The 24,290-nt window shown below is 41.4% G+C and overlaps 2 protein-coding genes and 1 long non-coding RNA gene across 3 annotated transcripts in view; 2 read left to right on the top strand and 1 right to left on the bottom strand.

The window, feature by feature from the left end:
- Positions 1-8,584, top strand: part of si:ch73-40a2.1 (tyrosine-protein kinase receptor TYRO3) — a 13,119-nt gene extending 4,535 nt beyond the window's left edge. Inside the window, exons 4-15 of the mRNA XM_034615059.1 lie at positions 120-275; positions 698-1,030; positions 2,095-2,287; positions 2,531-2,622; positions 2,993-3,112; positions 5,055-5,135; positions 5,229-5,321; positions 5,775-5,896; positions 6,478-6,587; positions 7,000-7,159; positions 7,726-7,862; positions 8,291-8,584. Of these exons, the coding sequence (XP_034470950.1) occupies positions 120-275; positions 698-1,030; positions 2,095-2,287; positions 2,531-2,622; positions 2,993-3,112; positions 5,055-5,135; positions 5,229-5,321; positions 5,775-5,896; positions 6,478-6,587; positions 7,000-7,159; positions 7,726-7,862; positions 8,291-8,579 (1,886 nt within the window). The 3' untranslated portion in view covers positions 8,580-8,584. The remainder of the gene's footprint in view (positions 1-119; positions 276-697; positions 1,031-2,094; positions 2,288-2,530; positions 2,623-2,992; positions 3,113-5,054; positions 5,136-5,228; positions 5,322-5,774; positions 5,897-6,477; positions 6,588-6,999; positions 7,160-7,725; positions 7,863-8,290) is intronic.
- LOC117779153 lies at positions 1,670-24,290 on the bottom strand. The gene is made up of 3 exons (XR_004616938.1): positions 23,760-24,290; positions 5,977-5,983; positions 1,670-1,680 (listed from the first exon to the last, which is right to left on the bottom strand). It is a non-coding gene; the product is annotated as an uncharacterized LOC117779153 (long non-coding RNA).
- Positions 10,955-24,148, top strand: rab1ba (zRAB1B, member RAS oncogene family a). Its single transcript, XM_034615066.1, has 6 exons — positions 10,955-11,256; positions 14,363-14,435; positions 14,556-14,651; positions 17,294-17,389; positions 18,018-18,149; positions 19,789-24,148. The coding sequence occupies exons 1-6, from the start codon at positions 11,243-11,245 to the stop codon at positions 19,981-19,983; spliced, it is 606 nt and encodes a 201-aa protein (XP_034470957.1). The 5' UTR covers positions 10,955-11,242; the 3' UTR covers positions 19,984-24,148.

The raw sequence follows: 24,290 nt of genomic DNA, 5'->3' as shown, positions 1-24,290 counted from the left end.
TCATCTTCTTTGGACCATTTGGACAAATGCGTCAGCTTTATCGAACCCTGTCGCTATTGCAACACACTCAAAAAAATTGTTTTTTTGAAAGAGATGAATGACTATTCCTATTCCACCAGCATGTAGGATGGGCTCCTACAAACCAGCCAATGACAGTGCAGGATGCCGGCTGTGCCCCGCTAATTCCGGGACACATAGGGAGGGATCGGAGAGATGTGACTGCCTGCAGGGTTTCAGCCGCCTACCAACAGACCCCACAGACCTCAGCTGCACCAGTAAGACACCGAGCAGGTTTACTGGGAATTAACAGGTGTCTTCCTGTAATAACTGTAGTTTATTGGATTACACATTAAAGGCCCTACGTGAATTAAATTGGCCAGCTTCGGCACCCTCAACTGGTCAGAAAAGACTTTTCTCGCTCATCGGATTTTTGTTACATTATTGTTATGTTATCAAGCTCATTTGAAAATGCTACAATCCCTTAAACTTTCAATAAAGGGAAAACATTTTAATGGAAAAGATATTGGAGAATTTGGCTTTGCCACTGTTGTCTATTTCTGATATCACAGATATTGATTGTTTGTGTTTGTATTATAAAAACGGCTCAATACAATTTTTTTGTGTACCTATGTAATTGCACATTTTAATGGATTTTAATCGTAAGCATGTTTTTGCTTGTCTGTTGTGTACGTCACAGAGCCGCCCTCTGCTCCAGTGAACCTAGCAGCCCATCCTCATAATGACTCAGTGCTGACAGTGACATGGGATCCTCCTCTTGACTGGGGAGGCAGACAGGAAGTGACGTATGGCGTTGAGTGTAAGGAGAAAGCAGAGGCTGGTGGTCAGTGGGAGTCATGTGAGGGCCGTGTCATTTTCCTGCCAGACTCATCGGGGCTCACCACCACATCGGTCAGCATCACGGGACTAAACCCACAGCGGGACTACAGACTGTCAGTGCAAGCCTGGAATGATATATCCATCCAACAAGGGTCACACCAAGCATCCACGGCCACTGTTAACATTCATAGATGTATGTAAGCCTGACTATGGACACATTCTTTCTTGCTCTGGTATGACCAGTGGGTAACGGTGACTAATATCAGCTGATATCAGCAAATAGATATTGTTGTGTAAGTGCCATGTCTTCATCAGTTCAGTTCTCTACTTGTGCTACTTGTCCTGTAAATGCTGCTCTGTGGCCACAGTGGCCAGGCTCAGCAAATAGGCTTGTTTTAAGTGTTGCCTCACCATACATTTCAGAATTGTTTTTAAAAAACAAAAAAAAAAGGACTTTGTAACAGTTACAAAGAGTAAATGTAACTTATTACTTCCACTTGTGAAAATTTGAATTCAATTGGATTAAGTCCAATTTAAGATACACCGCTTTAATATCTATTTTGGTCTCCACCAACAACCAAGAGGAGTAGTAGGCTCATTGTTAAGTTTTACTCAGACCATTAACATCCATCCTGAATGATCTGATCACAAATCGGCTACTCATCTGTCGTCATTTGACCGACACAGTTTCACAATAAAACAAAAATTATTTTTACACTTTTTTGTTATTAACATATATACATTTTTGACCACAATGTGAAAACTGATCACCACTTAATTAAATTCAAATGTGTAAACCCTTACTCACAGCTCCTTCCCGATCTCTCCTCTATCACACACACACTCACACACACACGCACATATTGACATCAGACACATCTGTACAGTCCAACTGGTTAAAAACAACACAATTTGGATTTAGATTGGTGTGAGCTGATGAAGAAAGAGCTGTCCACTTGTGGTCTGATCATCAGAGACAAATGTTTTTGCAGGTCTGAGCAGGGCTCGTGATTTAGTGGGCAGTGGGTTCATCAGAGGCTGCCGCTGCTTCTGGAAGTGAGACTGATCAGAGTTGCGGTGCTGAACATTGTGGACGATATAAACATAGAAGAAAGATGCTGAAAAGTTCTGCTTAGGGGCCTTGGGCTCTTGCCGAAACATTGTTGATATAAAAATATTGATTAGAGCTGCATTAACATGTTGGGAGCTTCACTGGGTACCATAACAAAACCAATAAGTGCACTATGTTTCTTTCAGGGAAAGTTCCGTCTGTTGTGACCACTGTGAGCCCAGTCTTAAACATCTCAGAAGATGCAATGACAGCAGCTCCTCAGGACCAGAGACCCGTCCCCATATGGCTGACTGTTGGTGCTCTGTTTGGCAGCCTACTGCTCATATCTGTCATCCCCTTAGCTGTTTGCATCCGCCGACAGAACTACACTAAACTCAGGTAAAAGCATCTTCCCTCTTAACAGACTTTTACCTTGGATATTCTGTTGAGATACTATGCTATACTACTAGGGTGGCTGAGGGGTAGAGTGGTCGTTCCTTCAACCAGAAGGTTGGCGGTTTGATCCTCAGTCTTCCCCAGCTGCATGCTGAACTGTCCATGTGTGACAAGGAACAAAACATACTCCTTTCATTTGATGACACTTCTATTTTTAATTATGTGAACATTTTAATTGTCCCACAGATCAGAGCAAGGAATTGAGCTTTTGCCAGTGAGCGTTGGATCTTCCTACCGACATCCACAGGTGGTGGAGGCTGTAGCCCAGCAGGCCGACAGTAAGTATCTGAACGATAATACATTAAGGCCTCTTCATTTTTTCATTTAATCATTATTGACCCTGAAGAATAGAATGTCTGTTTGATTATTTCCACCAAAGAAGTCGTAGCCCCATAGATGCTGTACTAGAGTAACTTTAAGCATTTGGAAATAACTGTGTGAAGAAGAAGCAACAGACTTCAGGTGATGAGTAGATGAATCACAGGTGAGCAGAGGAATTGGGCAGAGGAGGAAGCTGGATTGTACAACTATGACAAATTGAATAAGCCTCAGTTGAAATGTTACAAATAAAGCCTGTGTCAAAAGAGAGAGGATATGCCTTTTTTTTTTATTACACCTGAAAGGTTAATGCTTTGATTTTCATTTGAGTTCCAGGGGAGGCAGGGGTGGCCCAGATGTTGGAGGGGTTCAGTGGCAGCCTGCTTGCCAGTTTGAAGGACGTCCTGGTAGAGAGAAACAAGCTGACCATGGGGAAGGAGCTTGGCAAAGGTCAGTAGGATTTCATGTAAAAAAGTGACCAGGCTGATGGAAGGTTGAGGCATTGAGAGTCAAAAACCAGCCAGAGCAGACCAAACCGGAAAACAAATCCGGATGAGAGCAACAGCTGGTTTGCACTATGAAGTTCAACATACCGAGGATATTTCTTCATTATCTGGCTTCGCTGAATCTGACATTGGCCGTCCTGGATAACCTGTACCAGGAAGCTGCTTATTAACTGTCTCATACCCAGGGTTTATGTGACAGAGGCAGACTTGTTAATTATAGGCAACATTCTCAGAACCAGGATAAGTTCTTAATGAGAAGAAGCAGTGACACATGCCATTGGGGTCAATTTTCAACCAACTGTGACAAAGTGAAATGTGAACTGATGATCATTCAACCACAAGTGTGATTCACACACTTGTGAATCACAAGTGTGTGATTCACACACTTGTGATTCACACACTTGTGGCTGCAGAGGAGGATGTCAGAGGACATCTAGGCTAAAAATGGTGTGAAAAATGAATGAATGTTGGGGTTAACGGACACTTGGACGATACCACAGGAGCAGTATGGAGGCATTTTTTTTTCTGTTGTTTTTTTACGTTTGAAGAATCAGTCACCATTTCCCTCAAAACCCCCTGAAACTCCCAAAGTGTTTTGTGGACTCAAACACTTCACCCTGCCTTCCATCGGCACAGTGGTGAGTAGATAATGAGTGAACTTTCTGGGTGAACTAACCCTTTAACATGGGTCTTCTCAATAGTTCTTACGTTCTGAAACATTAGTGGCGGTGCAAGTTACCTGGGGCCTCTTTTTCAGGTACCGCTCCCATCACTCGATAGTAGAAGGCAGTTGAATCATTACATTGTCTTGTTTGAGATGCAACAGGTGATGTGCACACATGTTTTATTAAAAATCGCTCGAAGAAAGAGGATTAGTGTATGTGACCATCCAGAGACCTCTGTCTCGCTTTCCCTTTGACCCCCCTTTCCTGTGCAGGAATAACTTGTTGCTGATTGGCTGGAACAGTGTTGTGTTGTTCATTGTAGTCCAGCTTTCTTTCTTTTCCCAAACAAAGAGCCAGGGCTGTGTATTTAAACCAGATTTTTTTCCAGCACACACCCCTTGTACAGCTGGCCGCGAGGCGATATTAGCAGAGTATGACAAACAGTGTATTGAATTAATATGGCTTGACCTACCTTTAATAAACTAATGAGACATAGTTGAAACTGACAAGTAACCCCCAAAGGAAGTCAAATGACTACATATAAGACACAGAGGAGCAGTCATTTATAGCACTGCAAAATCTGCTAAATCAAAAATAGAACAGGGCAGATCATAACAATTAGAGTCATAGTGAACAAATCCACGGTGCATGGTGTATGTTCATAGCAACATTAAGTGTGTATTGTTTGACAAAGCAAAAGTTAGAGAGTGAAGTTTGGGATGGTGGGTGAGCATTGAATGCATTCGTCTTTCATACACAACACAAGATTTCCTGTCCTGTCATAGTCAAAGTCCACTCTGAAGTGCAACCACAACGTTAACCTAAACTAAAGCAAGTTTGTGTTGCCTACACCTCCCCATGCTTTGCTTTTGTGGAAACTGTAAATGCGCCTCCTACATTTCAAGCATCTAGGCCAAATTTGAATCAGGCTTTGATTTTGAAACGTGTCAGGAGACGCCATCGAGCAACTTCGCCACACCCATGTTGTCCGTCTTTATACGCGTTCTATGTGCATGTCCACTACAGTGACCCCGATGGTGAACATTTTAAACATCAGAAAGACTGTTTTGTTATAGACTCATCAGCATTGAAACCCTCAAAATAATGAAGGAGTGAACCATTTCTCATGCAGCCTTAGTTTATCTACTAAAATCTACTTTTCTCCGCTGGTGGTGATAAACAGGACATGGTAACACTGAGCTTTCTTTCCTTTTCTTACAGGGGAGTTTGGTGCAGTTCGTGAAGGGATTTTTACACCAGAGGAAAGCATGGACATCAAGGTGGCTGTGAAGACCATGAGAGGTGTGTACAAAATAAAAGGCCACAGTCTTTATCCAAACTCTACTGTAATTTTCTTGTTTTTTTAAAAAACATTTTTCTCTTTCATAAACACAGTTGGAATCCACAGCCAGGAAGACTTGCATGAGTTTTTGAAAGAGGCCGAGATCATGAAGAACTTTGATCATGAAAATGTGGTCAAACTACTCGGTAAGCTAATCACAGCTAATCCTAAAACAGGGTTAAATGTGTGTGCAACTGGACTCTTAAAACATCCATCCAGCCACACCATGGTTGTCCATATATATATATATGCAGATATACAGAGCACACGCTTGGTTTACTTTGTTGGGTAAATCAATAGCTCATTACATTGGACCATTTTACCGGAAGGTATTTTCTTAAAACTGCTAACCTTGCAACTCAGGTTGATGATTATGCTCAGGTTACATTGTAAATTATTTTAAATCCTAATTCTTAAACACACATTTTCACCATAAATGGATCACTTCACAGCAAACCCAATTTCTGAGCTGGCACTGTGGCCACTTACACTATCATTCAAGTTTTGAAAACTCCAGTAAATCAGATGTTTGTTTGTCACTGATTGTAGAGGCTCAACCCACAGACTCTTGTGAGAGACGTGTGTGTTTTGTCCTGCAGGGGTCACTTTACAGAGGGAGCAGGACACTCCTCTGCCTGTTCCCCTGGTCATACTGCCATACATGAAACATGGAGACCTGCGTCGCTTCCTTATTGCAACACGCTATGGTGATATTGCAATGGTGAGTTTCAGTCAGTACACGCATGTGCAGATGCGGCATATTGTTGCATGTATGTCGGCACATTCACACAAGATACACACAAGAAAACTTTCATATTTTCAATCAATCAATCAATCAAACTTTTATTTGTAAAGCCGATATTCACAAATCACAATTTGTCTCATAGGGCTTTAACAAGGTGCGACATCCTCTGACCTTAACAATACCCAACAAAATGCAGAATCACACACAGTGGCATAGCTCCTAAATAAATTCTTTCATTATCTGATCATTCATCAACTATCTAAATCTGTGTAATCCAACGTTTTACAAATGCACCTTAAGTGACACCAAAGTAATTGGTTGTGCTTTAGGGAACTGGAAGATGAGAACCAACCAACCTGTAACCAAGGTTGGGGAAAAAGTGACTTAAGATTTTTATCCAAAACTAGTAAAACATGTGTCACGTGTCAGAATTAATGCTGATTTCCCAGACAGTAGAGTGTTGAACTCTTTATTTTTGCACACCTCCATTAAAACTACCCACAACACGATGCATATTTTTATGTTCACAAATTTAAAATAAACACCCTCTGTTCCAGTTTGTGCCCCATCAGAGTCTCCTGCGCTTCATGATTGATATTGCAGCAGGGATGACCTACCTGAGCTCACAGGGGTTTCTGCACAGGGACTTGGCCGCACGCAACTGCATGTAAGTCCATGAGAGGGAGACACTGAGAGGGGAAAAAAACATTACAGCAGGAAGGGGTGGCTTGAAATCAAGGCTTCCTTGTTTATCTCTGACTACGTCTCTGTCTTCAGCTATTGGTATTCAACCATGACTTGTATCCTGAAGGGAAGCTACTCATAGTTTCAGGAACCGTGACTGAGGGCCTCGGGAGATGTGTGTGTGTGTGTGTGTGTGTGTGTGTGTGTGTGTGTGTGTGTGTGTGTGTGTGTGTGTGTGTGTGTGTGTGTGTGTGTGTGTGTGTGTGTGTGTGTGTGTGCGTGTGTGTGTGTGTGTGTTGGGAGAAAATTTGATCTCAGTCTAGAGAGTATTGCCTTATCATGCCTTACTTATCATGCAAATGCACTTTTTAATTTGCATGTTTTTTTCACACAAGGCTGGGCGACGATCTCAGGGTGTCTGTGGCTGACTTTGGCATGTCCAAGAAAATCTACAGCAGCAATTATTATCGTCAGAAAGTTGCTCTCCGTGTCCCCATCAAGTGGATGGCCATGGAGAGCCTGTCTGAGTCTGTGTACACCACCAAAAGTGATGTGGTGAGTTCAGCATTCTGTGGAACATAATTGTTTTCAAGTAAATTATAGTAAATTGAAGTAAAGTAATTTAAAAAAACAAGGTCAGATTGTAGCTCACATTCAGCCCCAACAAATAATTAATTCTGCAGACTTAATTTCCCAACATTTTAACACAAGTAAAACGGGGTCCATATTAACATGTCTCCACTTCCTCCCACCGCATCGGAATGATGCCAAAATATATGATCGCTATTGAGCAGCCACTGTCTGCGCAGTAGCGATCAGGGGATGGAGCCGTGGTAGCGAGGCCCCACCAATCGACCAATCCCGAGTCAGTCTCAGCTGTCAATAATGTTTATTATTATCAAAAATGGAATTAAAAACAATCTTACTGGAAAATCAGCACCTGGGTATACATCAGTGTGATAAGAACTACCTAAAATGACAGCAACATTTATTTGATATATACTTTGACTTGTTGTTTGGTAATGAATTATATTTTAATCGTCTGGTTTTAGATTCCCAATTAAACATAGATGATAAGATAACAAATGATCTCATCTTGTTTTGTGCCCTCGTCCCCTCAGTGGTCATTTGGGGTGACCATGTGGGAGATTGTGTCCCGCGGGAGGACTCCTTATCCAGGAGTCCACAACCATGAGCTGCTGGACTTGCTGCTGTCTGGACATAGGCTCAAACCACCTGAGGAGTGTGACCAAAAACTGTGAGTTTCTGTGTCCGAGACAGAATCATTTTGTTTTTGGATTAGCTTCAAAATCTGAACAGAAAGCTGAGGATGCTAGTGGGCAGAGCCACCTAATCAGAGTGTATTCTGAAGATAGGCAACCACTTTAATGTTTTATATAGTGGTACTAAATTTAAATATTCATATATGACATATGTTTACTTTTAGAACATTAAGGAGACTCTGAGAAGCAGGACTTGTGAAAAGTCTGTCTTGGATCAGCCTAAAAAAGTGAATCTGTAAAATAATTAAAAAAAACATGTCTCAGAGCTGATGAGATCTAGTAAGGTAAAACTTGTAAAGAGGCTTTGACATTGCTTGATTTTACAGTAAGCTATTGCTAAAAGGTATTTTACACATACCCCACCCTGACTCCTGCCCCTCCTTGCTCCATCTCACAAACTCAGTTATGACGTCATGTGGAGCTGCTGGGATAAGGAGCCGAATCGGAGGCCTGGCTTCAGGGAACTGGGTGAGACACTGAAAGGTCTTCTGTTGGAGCTGCCCGTCCTGGAGGCCAGCCAGGAGGACAGTTACATCAACCAGGGGCTGGAAGCGGCTGCTGCTGTAGCCGCCTCTCTGGAACACCAGACAGACTCTGAAGGAAGATGGGAAAATGACTACCAGCCTACACCTATGGGTGCTTCTGCAGCCAGAGATGAGGATGATGAAGAAGACAGTGGCTACCTCAAGTAATTCTGTGTTAGAATGTTGAGTCGGCATGCCACGTGAGAGAGAGAGAGTGTGTGTGTGTGTGTGTGTGTGTGTGTGTGTGTGTGTGTGTGTGTGTGTGTGTGTGTGTGTGTGTGTGTGTGTGTGTGTGTGTGTGTGTGTGTGTGTGTGTGTGTGTGTGCGTGAGAGAGAGTGAGTGAAAAAGAGACAGATGTTTTATGTGTGTACTAACCACTCAGGGGCATTTTCAGGCATACAAGGGTGGCAGCCACTGGAATCGAATTGGCCGCTGTGTGTGCCCTCATACCAAATCTGAAAGTCAAGTGACTAAAATATATACGTGACTGTCTTTTGCATTTTTTATAATATTTTGTACACCTTCTATCATACAGCTTTACAATGAAATATGTTAAAGTTTCACAGTTAAAAATGATCTGATTAATTGCAATTTTATTATGGATTCTTAAAATACCAATATTGATCTTTGTATTTTTGCCTTTTCTCAGTAAATATGCACATCTGCACTAAATACTATGTGTCCACTTGTAAGTTGTTAAGTTAGAGCTTCATTGCATGTAAAAGTTCAGCAAAAAATATAAAATCAAGTTTTTCCTGACTCTTGTTGAGGATTAAGGGCAGAGGATGTCACACCCTATGAGACAAATTGTGATTTGTGAATATGGGCTATACAAATAAAGTTTGATTGATTGATTGATTGAATTAGCCTTTATCTGAATATTATATATGAAATATTTCCCAGCACTGGCAGCCGCTCTAATTCTTTAAGACACTTTTGTGAACCAGTTTAGTTTGTGGTAACTGTTTCAACTTGACTTTTTTTTTATAATAAACTACAAATCCCAGCACTGCAATAACTGTAGCTTTGTCCATGGGTTTGTTCAATATCATGGTTTGAACATTTAAAATGCTGTGCAAAGGGTGTGGGGAATTTTCATCATGCAACACAAGATGATATGACAGAATACTGGATGTAGTGTAGCCTCAATATGCGACTCAAATAAACGTAAAGTTAGCAGCGACATGTATAAACCCTGGTGTGGTGTTTGAGTCTGTTTCCCTATCAAGATGGATTTCACCTTCACCTGAACACAACCTTACCCCAATGAACAACACATTTATTAGTGCTGTTTTTAAACTCATCATTTATCATGATTATAATTGAGGCCTACAAATTGACTGAGTTGAATCCTTGTCCAGTACGAATCAGGCATTTTCAAAATTAATCAAATAGCCTATTTCCCCAAAGGTCAACGAGAACCACTTTATTCACAAGGTTTACCCAGTGGCACAATTTCTGAAAAAAGCTGCAATTTTGAGAGGGACCCTTGTATATTTTGTAATGAGACAGACAAAACATCAGAACACATGATTTCCCATGCCCTGTTCCTAAAAAGAATTGGCTAGATATTAAAAACTGGTTATCACTTAAAGCAAATGACAGTCTGACCTTTAACATTTCTCAAATTATTTTTCTATTTTCTATTTTATTATTATTATTATTTATTATTATTGACATTGTTCTTGTTGTTATTGTATAATAATATATAATTTTCACCACTTTCTAATTTTCTGCAAACTTTGGTAACGATTTGAGCATGTTAAAGCCCTCAAAAAGCCAATTCATTTGCCTGAAAAAAAAAATTAATAATAATAATTATAATCCTTACAATTTCAATAGGGCCTCCCACTGCCTCCTACTGTTCGGTGCTCGGGCCCTAAAAATAATAATTCATCTGTTTCTGACATGGTTAACATGATAATCATTACGGGTAAGTATCATATTCATTGCAGTAAATGGAGAGATCCCAAGCTCTCTTTTGAATGATTTCTAAATGATTTAAAAATGTATAAATATAATGAAGTATATATGCAAATTATTTTTATTTTGATCCACGTCCCCCCTTTTGCATGCCCAGTGTGTCTGTAATTATAATTAAGTATTGAATCATAAATAAGTATTTGCTCCTAGCCACAGAAATGTCCACCTTTCACATGTTTAACCACATTGTAAAAGTCTTTGTCTGTAGATGTTTGCTCTCTGCGTCTGTCGAGTATGTTTGTGTGTCTGTGTGTTTTTAAATGAAAGTAAAACCTGACCCCAGCATTAAGCACTGTGGGTGGAATGGGCGGAGGACGGCGCACCGGACACATTGCAAAATCCTAAAACGTCACAAATCCCCGTATTAAAATGAAGTGCGCATGTCCAACACGACCGGGTGTTCGACGCATGTTCTTGAACGCACCACCGTTCCCATTTAGACGGCCGTTCTTACTCGCAGAGACGGACATTGCCCAATGGTTTTCCGACGTTTTTTCCGGGGGCCTGAACGCGCCTCCCGACTTCTCTGTAGTGCCACGTCACCACACGTCACTACCGCACCTGCGCGGCCATCTTGAACCTCTTGTCAGCAGCGGACACAGAAAAGCAGAAAACGGACCTAAATACGCCGAGCTAACGCGACGAAACACGGACATGTCCACTAGAATCGAGGCTGTATGAACGAGCTGAGATCGAATTCAAACTAGGGAGCAGCTGCGGAGACGATACTACAGCCGTCTAAGTGCCTCGGAGACCCGGACCTTCAAGTCTTATCTTTTTTTTTTTCGTGCCGGAGTAGGAAGGAAGAGTCGAGTCACCGACTGAAAAACACATCCAGAGTGAAACCATGAATCCCGAATAGTGAGTTTGACATCAGCTGTAAAGCCGCTTCCGCTGTGTTCAGCCCGAACGCATCGTCGCACGTTCGGCTATCTGCTGTGTAATCGTTCCTTTCACAATTGCTAGGCTAATTGCTATGTGGTTAGACAGTGTTGGCAAACGGGGGAGCTAGCTCGCTCGCGTGAACAGGGCGCGGACAGCTTCTTTAATGTGTCAGTCTCGCGGACGTGTTTTCTCCCCCCCCCCCCAGTGAACGTCAGCTGACAGCCTGCTCGTGCTGTGACACGCGACCTTTCACGGGACGAGTGGCCCGGGCGATCCAGTTGTGAAACCGGAGGAACACGCACAGCGACGACATTGTTCCCCGTGTGAAGCCAGGACGGACACGGTTAGCGTTAGCTCGACAGGTCGGGTACACGAAGTAGTGAGGCGACATCTGCGGGACGGCTGACCTGTAGCCTGGATAAACAAGCCTTGTGTTGCTGCATACGACCGTGTCTGTCTGATTTGTCCTCTTTGTACGCACTGTATATACATAATTCAGACCCTAAAAATAAATTCACCCTAAATTCTAGCTTCGAGAAATCCATTTACCGTCGAGCAAAGTTGGCTGTATGCCGTTACTTATCCAACAGCGGCGAACATGTCTACCTGTGTGGTTGGTGTCGCATTTTAACATGGTTACCATCCATTTTGGGAAGGGATCCTGTGTAATTTCGCAGACTAAAACGCGACTACAGGCTTCTACTCCGTCGCGGAGCGTGTCGGGGCTAACGTCAGGCGATACGACAGGTGGCAGATGTTTTTCCCCCCGCAGCCCTGAAACGAGAGGACACCCCGCCTGTCACCGAACCCCTCAGTCGGGGCTGAGCAGATCGGGGTTTTCACCGAGCTGCCTGTAGCTCACAGCGGAGGCTTTGCCTTTTTGAATCCACACAGAACCCGGTCAAACTAGCTTAGCTAACATCCCACACCCTTGGCTGACAATCGTTGTTTACCTTTATGTTTACGTACACGGTGTGAACTTCTGCCCGGTTAAAAATGCCTGATTAGTCCCTGTCTTTATCCACTGGATTGTGGTAGACATCCACCAGGTTTTGGTAACACTTTCAAGTAAGGCACACCTTGTCCAAGTTGTAATTCTAAGGGTTTTATTATTATTGGCATATCATTTACTAATTCTTTACAAATACAGTTTAGAATTTATCAGGAACACCCTTTGGCTTGTCAAATATAACAGTGTTTGTCCTCCTTCAGCATCACCCTTAAGTCCATCAGGAAGGATCAGTTATCACTTGACCTAAAGAAAATGGCTACCCTTCACCACAGTCTATTTATTAACAACAACTGACATATTTATAAAGCATTTACTAACCATAATTACTTGTACATTTATGATTCAGATGATCATCAAATGTCTGATTAGAAAAAAATCAGCTAGTTCCATATTTTGTACACTATTTTGTTTCTGAAAAGTTTTTGGGAGGCCTCATTTGTTTGTTTTTTAACATTCAAGATCTTCAGCTTTTTTGGTTATAATAGGAAAAGTGTTTGTAGAAAAACCTCACCTGTAAGTTAATTTAGTAATGCTATTACAATGGCCAATGTGAGCCTGTAGGTCTCAATTTAACTGCATATCTCGTAGTACTCAGTTTAAGAACATATGAGGCAGTGCATTAAGTTGGTCTTTGTGTTGTGTGTTGTAAAAACAATGATAAGCAGTCCTGGTGGCCCCCAGCAATCAAGCCACATCAACACAAGCCGGAGCCATGTTGAAATAAGAACTGGGCTGATTGCAACACTGCTGCTGTTGCTGCATCCAGTGTTGATGACATATTGTCAGTTGATCAAGTGTCAGGCTGTGATACATGGCAGGTCTCAGTTTCCTATGACACAAGAATAGCATGCTCATTGGGTAATTCTCTTTGGCTGTAAGTGCTGCTGTGAATGAAATTCTTGTGAGGTTGTTTTCCTCTCAGTGATTCAGTGTTGTGGCGGCAGGTGCGGGATGTTTTATTATTTTTGGGAGAGTATTATTAAGTATTATTAACGAGCAACAACCCTCAACATTAAAACCAGTTCATATTCCTGTTGTTTAGGTATCAGTGCTAGTGGTCAGGTATGGGCACTAAAATTAATTGTCTCAAACCCAGCTGTAACCCCAGGCCCTGTTTAACCTGCTTGGCCAGCCTCTATTTGCTCCCACTTGTTTCTAATGCTGCAAAACCTGTTACTTAGTTGTTTTAGAATTGCTGTTTGATAATTAGGGTTGAAACGATGCATCAGCATAATAGATTACATAGATAGATATGCAAATACATTTACAAAAGTGTGTGTTTGTGTGCATCTGTTTTACGTGCAGGAGATGCAGAAGTGAAACTATAGTGGGCGGAGAAAATTAACAAATCTAACTAAAATCTTAACCTTTGTGACGAATAGCAAAGTACACATAAGTTAAATACACTAGTTCCTTCATTCACATATATGCCACAATTTTTTTGATTTTATTTTGTATTTTTGTGTTTCAGGAAGAGGCAAAGCAAAACTTATCAATATTTCAACATATATCAAAAAATCATTAGTTTAATTGGTATGGACTGATGAATGATCATTAGTTGCAACCTTAATGATAATTTAATAAAACACCAAATAAGCATGAAACTCTATTATTGAACTATGAATGGTATTGTCTATTAAGTATATATAGGTCTTGGATAACTAACTTCTCTGGAGCGTTCAACCATAACTGACCACAGCTGTATGCAGCTTATGATGGACACAGGTTGATGCAGTTTAATGCTCCCACCAAAATACCAAAACCAAAAATGATTATATTCTACTTACAAATATTGTGGACCTTTATTTCTCCTCTAAGCCACAGAGCTCCATTGTTCTAAAATCTATGTAAACACCTCAGTGAGCCATACTGCTGCAATGAATGACTTGTTCCTTTATTGTCATGCACACACTGTATTTTATGTTTCTCAAAGATGTTAGTAAAATAGGGTATATTGTGTCAGGAGGGTGGCTTCAAAGTTTGATTCAGTCAGTTTCGGATTGTTTTTTTTAACTGAGACAGAGTTTAAAAATGCCCTCCCTGTTCTGACGCGATTTGTTTTTCTTTCAGTGACTATCTGTTCAAGCTCCTGCTGATTGGAGACTCTGGAGTAGGAAAGTCCTGTCTTCTGCTGCGATTTGCAGTAAGTAGTGTCATACTTTAAAAACACGTCCTTCCGTTTCTGTACCAGGTCAAACATTTAGTCTTTCCTCAAACTGCTGTTGAACTGATCCCTTCCTGTTCTCCCTCACCCTTCCTACAGGATGACACCTACACAGAGAGCTACATCAGCACCATTGGAGTGGACTTCAAGATCCGCACCATTGAGCTGGATGGCAAGACCATTAAACTGCAGATTGTGAGCATACACACAACCCACATTATTACCCCAATATGAGCCAGGGTGTAGATCCAAACACATGAGACTGAGCGTGCGTGCGTGTGTGTGCGCGCGTGCGAGTGTGCCTGTGCATTCAGACAAAGCTGTAACCGGATCCTGTTTTAGTTAATTGAACAGGCTGTGCTACCTGAAAGAGATATGCAGTAGTTTGTAAGGCAGACGTAGCTTCTCCTTAATACATTCACTAACATAAAAGCACATTGTTCACGGCACACTCATGTTTTTCACTTATTTTATAAGTCAGTCTAAACACCTGGAGATAAATGGAGCATCTGTAGGTGTTTTTTTAATTTAACTACTAGTAACCTGGAGCTCCCTATAGCCTGAAGATCCTTGGTTTGATACAAGGTTCCTCTTGTGTTCCAACTTTATTTACAAATTACAATTTTTTTGAGTGTTTGGTGGGCTAGTGATGTAAGGTGACAACAATTGAATGGAGGTTTGATGATATTGTAAATGTACTTTTACATTGGCCCATGGCACAGCTGTGGCCGAACATGGCGTGCAGCATGTAAAACCACTTTGTAGTTTTGTGATCTCTTTGTCATCCTTACAAGTTCCAAATTATTTCCTATTATCCTAGTCTTTTTTTATTGCTTAGAAATATTTGAGTCTATAACCCCTGACCGCAGCTCCCTGTGAACAGCCTCCTCTTCCCACATAGCTGAGACCTGTGGGTTTGTTTATTTCAAAGTATCTGGTGTCATGTTCCTTACACATGCAGGAGTAAAACAGTTACTGTTCCATGTGTTTTACTTTGTCTTGTTGTGATGATGTGGCATCATACCTGCTTGACCAGTCACTAGAGACAACACTGCTTCCAACCACTGAAAGTAACGGGCACTAGGATTCAGTTTGTTCCTGAGCAGTGCTCAAATTTAGGATCTTGTCTTCAAAGAGAGCAGAGACCAGTGTAAACAAAGTGGTGTGTACTGTTATGAAACAACCTACTGAGAATGTCAGCTTTGTGATTGCTGATGTGACTAATTTATTTAGTATAGTAAGTAGCTACATCATTGATTCAGCTTCTGTGTGACACAAACCAGGGCAATTTCATCAGTCCAGTCTGTCCATTTCATGGCTTGTTGTAGCCTCAACTGTTAAACTTCTGAGGACGTCTTTGATGTTGCCTGTCTCCCTCCACTTGGCTTTGCTGTTTTTCTGCAGTGTGCTCGCAAATGCAGTAATGAAACAGGGAATTCCACCACCTTTTTCGTCCATAGCATCTATCATTAACTGTATTTTAACTGTTACGATTCCATTACCACAAAGTAGAATAAAAATGTAGCAATAATGTATGTTAAATGAAGAAAAGCACACGGTAGAGCGGCCGTCCTTTAACCAGAAGGTCAGCGGTTTGATCCCAGTCCTCCCCGTCTGCATGCCCAAGATACTGAATCCCAAATTGCCCTTCATAGAAAAAGTACTGGCCATAGATGCACTATATGAATGTGTGTGAATGGGTGAATGGCAATAACCTGTACTGTGAAGCACATTGAGTGGTCAGCGAGACTAGTAATATACATACAGACCATCTACCATTTTATTTTGATTTACTGAGTCTTAATGCTGCCATTGTAATGGTCGAGGACACCATGGGAGTAAGGACTTGGCAATGGCTCCTGCCTCCTTAAGCATGACTTACTGTGGCTTAGATAGTTTTGACTAAAATAAGCTAATTGAGTTGTGTTGAGCATGCTGTGTAGAGGAATGCTCACGTCACTTCTGAGAAAACTACAAAAGAATCCACTGTCTGTCACAGGCACAGAAATAGAGTAATAATACAGAATGTGGCATATACCTGCACAGAGATGCAGCCCCACAGTCAACTGCCAAACACTTCAAAGTTTCAGTTTCTTTAATCTTTTTTTTATAAATGCTTAAAATAAGAAAATGCAGATCACCCAGTTATGGCCAAATGAACAAAGAAAGGCTGCTAATAAAAACATTGCTAGAGGTGAAGTTAACTGTTCTGTCAGCTTCTGAGTCATCATGGTAAGTTCAGGAGGATGAACAACAGAGACATGTCATGCTCACAATCTGCTGCCCCCAGTTTTCTTAAACACAAGCTTTTGTCATCCACTAATTATTTCTAACCACCTCTATTGTTTCTCTTGTTAAAGTGTTGTCAGTGAAACTCAACCTGTCCACAGATTTTTCACTTTGAAAGCCTAGGAGTGGTTTCGAACGGTTTGAAAGTCTGATCGAGATTGCTGTACACATATTGATCTTAATCCTGAAGAAGGATGCAACAATTTTCACCAGTATAAATGGCAAGAGAAACAAAAGTAGAAAAGATGCACAGGTTTTCATGAATTCATATTTTAAATTGAAATTGATTTGAAGTTGTCAGGTTCAGGCTTTTCATACCTGGATTGACTAAGCTACTAATGTTGCTCAAACAATTTAACCATCTGTCTTCATGAATTAAAATGAGATGAACTTAACCTTAAAAATCTTTCTTGAACTTGCATTGTCAAATATAATCCTTATGTAAATATCCTACTATCCCTGAACTGCTCTTTACTATCAAATTGGCTGACTTTTGATGAACAGACTTCTAACCCCTTCCTCTTTCCCTCTCTTTGTGTCTGTGACAGTGGGACACTGCTGGTCAAGAGAGGTTTCGTACCATCACCTCCAGTTACTACCGTGGAGCCCATGGCATCATAGTCGTGTATGATGTCACAGATCAGGTGAGTCGGTGGTCTGGACTGATTCCTCAGTGAAGGAAAGCAGCCAGATACTTTTTAGCTGGACAGCAGAGGAGCCAGCCCTATCAATGAAATAGTCACTGACTGACTGACTGAAGTTACACCATTGTTTTTCACCATTTTGTTTTGCTCTTTCAAATTGAATTAGGGGGGTGTTTACAGGTATTATTACCAACTTAGTGTCTTTGTGGCTACAGGTACCAGCTTTTCAGGCTCTTTTAGAGAATTTTTTCTTTAAAATGAAAAAAAAAAAGCACCTAACAACGCTTGGCTTTTAGCTACTTTGTGTCGAAGAAGTCGCTAGTCCGACCCTGCCAGCTCAAGATCAGGCTTTTCCGCCACAGATATACGTGACTTTTATCAAGGAACTAAAAGTTCCTGCAGACTGTTGTTCGCCTGTGTTTCCACTGTGGTCTAAAGACCAGAGGAGATTAGGCAAATAGCCTGCTGACATATGAACAACTAACAACTCCAACAAACTGTTTCACTCCAGTCTACAAGGTGACAATAATGCAGAAGAATATACAACAATAATGACACTATAGCTGCTGACCAATCAGGCAAAGGTCATGTTTAGCGTCATGTTGATATTGTTGTTCTTATTTGGCAGGAGTCCTATAACAATGTCAAGCAGTGGCTTCAGGAAATCGACCGCTACGCCAGTGAAAATGTCAACAAGCTTCTGGTGGGCAACAAGTGTGACCTGACCACCAAGAAAGTAGTAGACTACACAACAGCCAAGGTACGGCTCCTTTCTCCTAGTTTCATGGGAACAAATTCATTGATGAGGAATTGAAAAAAGCCCTGCCTTATTCAGTTCAATGGTTGTACACATCATTTCCTCTGACGTCTTCTCTCTCTAAAAGTAACTTGTTCAACATTATCCGTTCCAACTCAAACAGGATCTCCTCAGTGTCACTCCCCATTGTTTGAAATGCACACACAGGGTCTTAGGAAACCCATGATAATTTCTGCATCTGCCTGCAAGGATTGTTATTATCATTACATATTCATCCGTCCATTTTCTCTTATTTAATGGACTTATCTTTTGGAGTACAAAATGTCAGAGTAGGGGTGTGTAATATGACGATATTAGATCGTGAACGATTAAAATGTCTCTACGATCTACTTTTACAGAGAGATAGTTCGATCGGCTCAGATCTCAATCCACACGTATGCTTGACTCATCCACCCATCAGCAGCCCAAAGGAATTATTTTCTACAATTTAGAGAAACAGACCCACATTCCATTCCCCCCCACCTCTATTGGTGATAATATGGTTACATATTACACTAGCACCCAGGCCACACTGCCTGCGTGCCTGCAGTGGAGCTGCTTCGTGAGATTTCTAGTCTATGATCACTGTATTTCCTCCAATTAAAGCACAGCTTTATACGCTAATAAATGCCCAGGACACTGTAATTAATTCACCTTACTTCAAAAATAACACATGTTATATTTAAGGGAATGGGTGAATCTGACACGCTGTGTACGGATGCTGCCAGTTTACCTGCTTACATTAATTGAAAAATACAAAATTAGACCAAAAATCCTGCTCTTTATCCCACTAAAATAGGAGCAAAAATGTATATTGATGAGAAAGACACGGATATCTTGCAAATATGGGCTTGTATTGAAGAAAATTTAATAATCTGGACGTCATAATGTAAACAAAAGTCGGGAGGCATGCAACTACCAACACACCAACCCAAACAATACAGATTTGGTCCCCCAAAACCCCAAGTTCTTTTAATGCCCTCAGTACAAAGACTTATATAGTCCGTTTACCTTTGTGTCATAAAGTCTTGTGGCAAAAATCTTGTAATTATTAATTACTAGAGTTTGGCCTTAATGGTTTGTTATTCTTTTTCCTTCTAATGTTTTGTTTTCGTGTTGGCCTCTTTTTTTTTTTTTTTGTGGGGGGAAATTAGTTTGATTGTAACGTTGAGTAACTTGCAAAATAGTCTTTTAAATCAACATGAAAAATGGAATCATGATAAGATTGTGGATCTTCATCCTGCCTGAAAAAATGTGATATATCTTTGCCATATCTCCCACCTCTATGTCAGAGAAGTGAAAAATACCCATCACAGTTTTCTTCAATGACCTTGTTTTATCTGACCAGTCCGATCACCAAAGATATTTGGTGTTGAGAAGCTGGAACAAGAGCATGTTAGGTGTTTTTATTTATCAATAATTAAAATGGTTATGACTGCATGGTCTGTACACACTTCACTTGTGCACACAGACATCTGATAAAATATGTTTAGAGACATATGTTGCCGGCACTTCTGTCAGCCAAACAATACAACTCCACAACCAGCTCTGTGATATGAGTGAAAGGTTTGACTGTTAAATGTCTCCTCTTCTTTCCTAACAGGAGTTTGCTGACTCTTTGGCCATCCCCTTCCTGGAGACAAGCGCCAAAAACGCCACCAATGTAGAGCAGGCTTTCATGACCATGGCTGCAGAGATCAAGAAGCGCATGGGCCCCGGAGCCACAGCTGGTAGCGACAAACCCAACTTAAAAATCGAGAGCACTCCCGTCAGGCAGTCTGGAGGGGGCTGCTGCTAAAGGACCCCCACCATCTCCACTTCGACATATCCCTCTCCTCTCCCTCTGTGTTCCCCTGCCATCATCTCAGCCATTCCCACACCCACCATTCCACCCTGTAACCCACACCCAGCCCTCTGACCCCCCTCCTGTCAGCCTGCCTGGAGACACAGGATTGTTGAGGCAAACAACGGACTGGACTGTAAGAGTGTTAAGATCAGAGAACCGATTTAAAGTTTGTGAGGATTAATTCAGACCTGTATGCACAACAAACAACAGAGAGAAGAAAACAACCAGTGTGTGTGAGGGAGGAACAAAAACAGACACCAGGGAAACTTTTACTTTCTGCCAAGAGGACAGAAAGAAAACAGATATGGGGGAAATTGATATTGATTTATAGTGGAGGCAGTGGAAGATGAAGTTTAGATACCACACACACACACAAACACACACACACACACACAGACACACACTCACATGGCATGGGGTTAAGAAATATAAGCCTTTTTGTCAAATACTTCTCTCCTCAGACTGCGTCTATCTTTGCTGATCTCATCTTATGTCCCCCCCCCCCCCAACCCACAGCCCAAACTTTTGGTTGTTGGAATTATTTACCTGCACGAACACACCACCAGGTGTAGTGTGCTTGCGTCATTCTCTGTAGATGCTCTGTACACAGTAGGAAGTGCTCACTGCTAACAGTGACTCATCATTGTCATTTATTGAGCAGCATTCACCTCATTAGTGTGAATGTGATCAGCGGACGGTCAGTGTAGTCCATGTTGATTGGCCCCAACCATCCAATATACCAGCTGTACAGACATTAGCTGTAGGTAGATGCGCCGGCTTCGTGTACGGGAATGTGCTTGTGTGTGTGTCTGTGTTCAGCTCCTTCTCTGACTGATTTCGGAGTTCAGCAGGAACTCTGGCTCTTTTTGTTATTTCTTTTCAGCTTCTCAGCCTGTACCTTTTTGTTGTCTCTGTATGTTTATGAAGCAGATACATCTTTTGCTCCAACTCAAGTACTTTCAACTTGCACAGATACGCCTTCTGCTAAGTTCGCGACAGATTTTCATCTATCTGCCATTACTTGTCTTTTCATTGATTTTATATGCAATTACACTTTGTAAAATTTGACTGAGGCCTCTAGTGCCTCTTCACAAAAGAAAGAGGCTCAGTGACATTTTCTGCATTCTCTCAAAAGGAACATAGTGATTTAGTGGCCTGAGTATGAGCCAGAAATGAGATCATACTGCAGGAAGATCTACACGCAAAGACAGCATGACAGAAGCATTAACCAAGGGATTCCTTAACCAAACTCCCTGCTCAACGCTTGTGGTGGAAGAGGAGCTGGAGGCTCAGTTAAATCCTCATGTAAACAGAGCTGGGATGGAGGCAGTTGTTTTGAGAACTTAAATATACTGTTAGTTTTTCTCTTTAGTCTTCACAGTAATAATTTCACTTTAGAATTGAAAGAAATGTAACACTTAGCACAGTGACCTGCTGGAATGACACTAAATATTACAGTCAGAGGGCAGATAGCGTCGGACACAGATGACAAAGTATGATTAAAAAATGGGGAGGGGGGACTGAGTTCTGACAAACGGAAGCAATTGGCAATATTCTGCATTGATCTTACAATTACTGTTTTATTATTGTTGTCGTTTTATTGTTTTTTATGTTTCCATTGATGCTTCTGAAGGAGACAACTTGTACACTTGGCTTCAAGTCTCATTCAGTACACAACAAAGTATGTTTTAGGATGTGGTCTCATTCATGCTTGTTTGCAGATGAAGCTGGGGTAGAGATGTGGTGTGGGTGTGTCTGTTGGCTAAGAGGGTGGGGGGTCTTACAGGTCTTACAAAAGCTGCTGTTCCTCCCCTGAGAAGGACCTGTTCGTCAAACATAAATATCCTGAGACCCGTCCTTCATGTTTCTGGTTCCTCATCAGTTCAAACCATGCCTGCTCTCACAGCTCCACCTGCCTGAGGAGTTCAACAATGAGCACATTGTTCTGAAGATGACTGTTTACTTTCAGTGCGGTTTAGACGAAATGTCCATAATCTTTATACAGACACGGACACTGCAAATCTTCCCCTCTCCTTCAAATTCTACAAATGTGATTGGGTGTGATCAGGTCAATCTTCTATTTGACTTCTCAAAGTTCATTCTCGATGTCAAGATTATCTGAAGTTTAAGGTCTATTCTCCAGAGAATTCACCTTGGAAAAAGCTAGTAAGTGGACATTGAGTTGGGTGTTTCTGTCCCAGTAAGTGTATTTATTTTTAATGAACATGATGGCAAATCTCTCTGAATAAATGACTAATCAATTTCAAAGCCTCAAATGGAAAATATGATTACATGTAAGGCTGGGTATAGACTCTTTTTTGGCACCTATACACAACAAAAAGCCAAACAAGGACTTGACCAAAATAAAATAGTTTAAAAGTGGCTAAATTAGTAGAACAACATGATGTCCACTGAATGGCTTCTTAAGTACGAAATGCCATTAAAACAGAGACACCCCCCTCCCAGTTACAAACCAACAGCTCTACAAAACGTCATGACTTAAAAGTGACCTAAAGCTCTGGAAGAGGATTGTAAGATGACATTGAGTCGAGAGGTTTTTTGTACAACTATCAAAGTTGCAATTTCAATCAAAAATCAGTCAGGATTCTTTTGTCAGAAGTATAAATCAGACTACATTTTGGACGTTTGTCTATTGGTATCAGGCTGTTCACCATGACCGTCAGCGGTTGGCATAGTCACGCTGAAATCAGAGACAAGTATGAGGCTGTGTACATGCGTGTGAGCGGCTCCCTGCTTCTCGTAGCCGTGTTAGCTCTGTGGTATTCCCGGGAAACGGGAAGGAATGTGAAAGAGAAAGAGGGGCCTCTGCACTCGAATGAGTCCTTAGCTTTTGTACATGAAACATTATCAGACTGCAACTTTGTGCCCTGTTTTAAAAAAGAACTGTAAAACGAGGTGGCGATCATGTAGAAAGCTGGTTCCACTTTAGATGATATACATACTGTACTAGAGTAACGTTAAGGCCTTCAAATACCTCACTCTTTTAGTTCTCCTAGCAATCTGTGGTGTGGTTGTACGCAGCAGGGAGATGCACGTTCTGCTCCAGCCCATAGTGTGGTCGTGTGTGTGTGTTGAGGAGAGAAGTTCAGGGACTGACTGGTCTGGTTTTCTGACCGGATATGAACTCCCTCCTCTCCTCCTCCTCCAGCCGACCATGTCACTGCAACCTGACCGATCCCTGAAGATCCCGTCTGATTGGCTTGTCTACTCAAATTAGAGAAACTCACCTGGGCTTTGGTTCCTCTCCTTGTTCTTTTTTTGTAAGTACAACGCCACCTGGGACTGTGGTGATGCAGCGGAAAAAGTGCAATTCCAGAGGGATCAGTCTTGTCTTGTGAACAATAGCCTTCCATTAGTGATGCCCCGTCACTGACTTGTGTTCCGACGGAAAGCCTCCATACAGGTGTGACCTGTTGAGTGTGTTTTGCCATCTTTTTACACTAATGTCTTTTTAAATTGGAATGCAGTAGTTTGATGTGCAGGAATCTCACATTAAGGGGGAGGGAAGGCAGCATGTGTGTGTCTGTATGTGTGTGTGTGGAACGGGGGTGGGGATGTGTGTAACATTCCCAAGCTGTTTGGACACATGTTGGTATCCCGACATCATGCCAGTCTCACTTGAGTAGATGCAGAACAAGCAATCCTTTGAAATTTGAAAAAACTCAAGTCACAGACACACACACATACACCAACACACATACACACACACAAATATATATACATACTGGATAAATTGTGCTTTGATTGACTGATTTCCTTTTTCTTTTTTTAATTTTCTGTCGACATGTCTTGATACTCTACTGATTTTAATGTATTCTATACTGTGTTGTCTAGTCCACGGAAGTATGCAGGGATACTGGGTAGGATGGGATGTCTGCTTTGGGTGGGATTGAACAGATGTAGGGTGTGGCTTTTGCTTATGAATGTGATTCTGATGAAACAATGCTTGACATTATTTTCTTTAGTTCTCTTTTTGTATCCATTTGGGTTTGTTTGTCATTTGCACACTTGTTCGACGCTGTTCAATGGCTTAATAAAGGCACTCTCTAGGTGTTTGTTAATAAAAGGCACTGGGCAGGAGTATGCCCGTCACTCACCTTCTGTCTTTTTTCTGTTCGGCTTGCTCACCTTGGTGCTGTCTCCTGCTGATTTTGATCATGTTTTTTTTCTGTACATATTATATATATATATATATACACACACACACAACATATATATAATAAAATGATAAAGACCAA

This window comes from Hippoglossus hippoglossus, chromosome 18, assembly GCF_009819705.1.
Source record: "Hippoglossus hippoglossus isolate fHipHip1 chromosome 18, fHipHip1.pri, whole genome shotgun sequence".
In the NCBI taxonomy this organism is placed as follows: Eukaryota; Metazoa; Chordata; class Actinopteri; order Pleuronectiformes; family Pleuronectidae; genus Hippoglossus; species Hippoglossus hippoglossus.
This window is presented reverse-complemented; position numbering and strand designations above follow the sequence as displayed.